Source organism: Alosa alosa, chromosome 4 (assembly GCF_017589495.1).
Source record: "Alosa alosa isolate M-15738 ecotype Scorff River chromosome 4, AALO_Geno_1.1, whole genome shotgun sequence".
NCBI classification, from domain to species: Eukaryota; Metazoa; Chordata; class Actinopteri; order Clupeiformes; family Clupeidae; genus Alosa; species Alosa alosa.
This window is the reverse complement of record NC_063192.1, coordinates 3,589,998-3,594,997: the sequence shown is the minus strand read 5'-3', so window position 1 is coordinate 3,594,997 and position 5,000 is coordinate 3,589,998. Positions and strand designations below refer to the sequence as shown.

Below are 5,000 nucleotides of genomic sequence, written 5' to 3'. Positions count from 1 at the left end.
CTCTCTACCCCTCTCTTCTCTCTCCCTCTCCCTCTCTGTATCCCTCTCTCTTCTCTCTATCCCTCTCTTCCGCTCTAGTCTCCCTATTCAGCTGAACAAAGACAAAGCTGAAGTAACTATATTTGGTGAAAAGGAGAGACTGGCACAAAAGGGCTTAGAGCAAAGGATTCAAATTATTGGTGTCTTAATTGACAGTGATCACAATTTGAACAGCCACTTGAAAGCAATAACTAAATCAGCTTTTTACCACCTCAAACACATTGCCATTTGTTGCCAAAACATGATTTAGAAAATCTCCTTCATGCATTTTCATGCATCTCCAGCAGGGTTGATTATTGTAATCTATCACAGGCCTTCCTTAAAAGACTATCAAAGCTTCAGGTGACGCAATATGCACCAGCTGGGGATCTCACAGAAACTTAGGCTTATTTACTTATTAGACGTATTTACTGTACACGTGGCCGGCTATTTTCATAAACGGACATTTCACCCTCTCCGTTTTCAAAAATAGCATCATGCACACCTGTCAGTTTTCAGAAAAGTTTTTGTTTTTATATGCCATCAAGAGCATGCCAAACCTGTAGGTGGCAGTGTAACAACAAGCTCAAGCCCATGTTAGCCAATCAGAATCCCGAAAATAGCAACAGACCACTTCCTATTTGTCTTTTAAACTGTATTTGGAATTGCAAACAGATGAAAAGAGTTTGCGCCAACATAAATGCAACTGCTACTCTGAATGTAAAACCTCCATTTACGTCTAAATGACCGGGTCAAATGCAGAAAAATATCACCGGTTGCATCGTTGTCATCTAACACCACCTTAAATCACTGACCACATTCTCAAATCCTGGCTGAATTGGATGTGCCAGTGTGCGCCAGCAGGTGTGCGATCCCCAAACCCAGTGCAAGGCTATGCGGACGAGATGAGAGTGTCATGTCCAACATGCTCCTCTGCACAGATGAGCTCATGAGGTGGTCAGGTTTGGACATCAAACATACAGAATGTGCTGCATTCTATGAAAAACGCAGCGGAAGAAATAGATGGTATAAATCAGTCTGACAAACCCCCTGCCTTCTCATTAACGCAGAAACCTATCCGACTGTATGAGCGTCACAACACATTTCCTTATCTGGGCCATCAATGTAATGTCAGCGGCGATTGGGAGGAACAGATCACAGAGCTGTGTCACGAGTACACCCAAAGACTTGGACTGATTGATTCTGCCCCTCTCCCCATAAGGATGAAAATTGAGACCATCAGGCTGATCGCAGCAGTTAAAATCCAACAGCTGGTGTGGAAATGGCTTTGTCTCAACAGCCGCACAACTCGGGACATTATCTTCCAGACGGGGGTCCCGGCGTCCCGAACATCGAATGGCTTCACCGCACTTCCAGAACAGGACATCTACAGCGTCGCAAAATCCCTGCTGCTTCCACAAGCGAGTCCCAGCTTCTTGGGTTCAAACTAAAGCAGAACGGAGAGTTGGACATCAGAGCAGCCGGATTCGGAGTGTGCTCTGACTGGCTGGATTTAAATCACCTCTGCCACCGCACGAGCTGTCCTGGCTGGGACCCAACGGAGCAGTAGTCACAATATAATCACAGACCCGCTGGTTTCCACCCTGGCGATCTCCACACAGACAATGCACCCCACCAGCTTTAGATTAAACATGCAAGATCTTCAAATCTTCACCTCAAACAGACCCAACATGGACTGCACTGGACGGGCCTCAGACTGCAAGGAAAATTAGCATTACTCCAATTTGCTGACCACTCAGTGTCTCATTCTGTCCTGACAACCCCTCTATCTCAGGTGACATCCTAATATGCAAGACTGCAATGTCTACTAGGCCAACTAGGTACAATCCAGTAACATGGTATAATCCAGTAGCCATGTAGACCTGTCATCTTGTCAGTGTCTCTTCCCAGAGTATTTGGATCTTGTTTTCCTTGCTTGTCTTTTGGATCCAAATAAAACCATTCAAATGTGTGTGTGTGTGTGTTTGTGTCTTCTCCTCCCCCTTTCTCTCACAGCATCTGTTTGTCCATTACCCCTCTCTCTAGTCCTCTCCTGCCTTCTCTCCATCCCTCTCTCTCCTCTCTCTCTCCTCTTTCCTCTCTCCTCTCTCTTTTCCTCTCTTTCTTCTCTCTCTCTCTCTCTTTTGCGTTCTCCTCTCTCTGTCTCTCTCCATCCCTCTCTCCTTCTCTTTCCTTTCTCTCTCTCTCTCTTTTCCTCTCCTCTCCAGGACTCCTGATGAATTATGGGAAGAGTCAGGTTCTCCTCTACAGAAACTCTCTATGATGTATGGGGCCTTGGTTCCTCCAGTTTCCCTGAGTTTGCACATTTTAAACACACACACACACACACACACACACACACACACACACACACACACACACTCTCTCTCTCTCTCTCTCTGTCTTTATTAGTGTGTGTGAGTGTGTGTATGTGTGTTGGTTTGTGTAAGCAGTGCATTCTCCCCCTGGTATTCATGTGAAGATGCTTCTAACTAAAGCTCTTCCTGAGACGTCCATTCTCTGATGGTTATGACTTTCCAAAGCTTGCATACAGTATGGTTTGCCTTCATGCAGCCTGGTGTTTGGAATCATATTTTCTTTTAAGTGTGTGTGTGTGTGTGTGTGTGTGTGTGAGAGAGAGAGAGATAAAGAGAAGGAAAAGCCACATTCCTTTAGCACGTTTCTAACACACACACACACACGCACACATGCACGCGCACACACACACACACGCACACGCACGCGCACACACACACGCACACACGCGCGCCTGTGCGAAAACCCTGTGACCCTACGAGGGAGACCAATGTGATGGTGGCGGTGGTTGCCATGGTGGCTTGAGGGGCGGGTCCTTACCTTTATCCAATGAGGCATCAGGTGACCCAAAGTCCATGAAGCTGCTGATGTCACTCCTGTAGCAGAGGTCAGTGACCGGCTTCTGACGGGCATGACCCAACGAGTCTGGAAGTGAGGGAGAAAAGGAGGAGAAGAGAAAAGAAAGAAACGATGTTAGAGGAAGTTGGAAGATGAAGTGGGGGGAGGCAAACAGATTTTAGGACAATCTAAAGAATCCAGAATTGTTATCTTCATTTAGATTAGCTAACCATCATCATCATCTCTCTCTTGCTCTCTCTCTCACACACACTGCTCTCAGTAGGACAGTCCTCGAGCCAGGGGACCGCAAGCCAGACCTGTCTCTATGCCAACCTCTCTGCTCTCACTGTCTAGCTCCCCCCTCCAACAAAAACGACTTGCTGCCGCCCGATGTCGTGGAGCGACAAAAACGACTTGCTGCAGCCCGATGTCGTGGAGCGACAAAAACGACTTGCTGCCGCCCGATTTCGTGGAGCTGTAGGCTGTCATAGTCCAGCGCCAGCTTGGACATTAATGTTACATCTCACCGCAAAACAAAAGTAAACAGACACACACTGTAACCATGGCAGCACACAATAGAACTGTAGAACTTTGAGTTGATATCCAGTCAGAGATCTTCATAGATCAGTGGTCAGAGTACACAATGGCGTTTCAACATTTTTGATGTACACAACACACTCTGCGACATCCGAGCAAACAGAAGTTGTGTCGCTTTTACGTCATATTTTGTACTACTGGACTAAACATTGGCCTTTTCTCTTTCTTTCTCATACTGTCACTATGCTCTCTCATCTCTCTCATCTTTTCTATCCCTCTATCACTGCTCACTCATCTCTCTCATCTTTTCATCTCTTTCTGTTCATCACTTTCTGTTCATCCTTCTTGGTTCTAAATCTTTTCCTTTTAATTTTCTCTCTTCAATGTATTCCAATGAGGTGCCATCCAATTGAATTTGCTTGATTAGCATAACAACAGACTGACAAACAGATAAACAAATGTGTTGTTTACCTCACTCTCTGTCACACACACACAAAAACAAACACACACAGTTTAGCCTCAAACCTATAACCTTCCCTAAATCTGACACCTCACCACATTTCTCCAGAGTTCTCTCTATTTCTGTCCTTCGCTCTTCCCTCTCTCTCTTCCTGTTCTCTTCCCTTTCTCTCTCTCTTCCCTCTTCCCCCTCTTTCTCTTCTTTCTCTCTCTCTTCCCTCTTTCTCCTCTCCCTTCCCCCTCTCTCTCTTCCACCTCTCTCTCTCCCTCTCTTTCTCTCTCTCCATCTAATCCCTCTTTCACCCTGACTCCTCTCTGCTCTCCATCTCTCCCACTTCTTCTCATTTTCCCTCTACCTCCTACTTTCACTTTCTAGTTCATTCTTTTACCCTCTCTCTTCTCCTCCTTCCATCTCTCTCTCTCTCTCCATCCATCTTTCAGACCCCCTCCAGTCTTCTTCCCCTTTCTCTCTCTCTGTCTTCTACTCTCTCCCCCTCTTTCCCTCCCGTCCTTCTTTCCCTCTTTCACTCATCACACACTCACTACTGTACACTCTCTGTCGCTCTCTTTCTCTCTATCTTTTCATCCTCCTCTCTCTCCCTTCTCTCCTCTCTCCCCCTATCCTCAATCAGCTCAGTCTGAGACACAACAGAGGGAGAAAGAGGAGTGATTAGGAATCCAGTGGTCAAGAGGAGTGATTAGGAATCCAGTGGTCAAGAGGAGTGATTAGGAATCCAATGGTCAAGCAAAAATAAACACACACACACACAAATGGGTAAAACACACACACACACACACACACACACACACACACACACACACACACACACACACACTTCTCTAGGCATGTGCATATTTCATATTTCTGCTTGTCAGCATTCATGACACATTGGCACTTATGCCTTCTTTGACACAGACACAGCCTTCTTTGGCCTCTTTAATCCTTACATTCTGATACATACACAATCATATCTACATGCATACACTCATATACACACACGCACACACACAATTCTCAATGGACCTGAAGGAGCACACCTGTCACACACTCTGACAGAATGCTCCACACACTCTCAGTCTATTCTGATGGAAATACAGTGAAGGTCAACTTT

General features: G+C 45.9%; 1 protein-coding gene across 2 annotated transcripts in view; it reads right to left on the bottom strand.

Moving 5' to 3' along the window:
- LOC125293788 (kazrin-A-like) overlaps window positions 1–5,000 on the bottom strand; it is a 208,759-nt gene that overhangs the window by 39,839 nt on the left and 163,920 nt on the right. For both annotated transcript variants that reach the window (XM_048241913.1, XM_048241911.1), the window contains exon 4: window positions 2,875–2,979. In XM_048241913.1, the coding sequence (XP_048097870.1) occupies window positions 2,875–2,979 (105 nt within the window). The remainder of the gene's footprint in view (window positions 1–2,874; window positions 2,980–5,000) is intronic.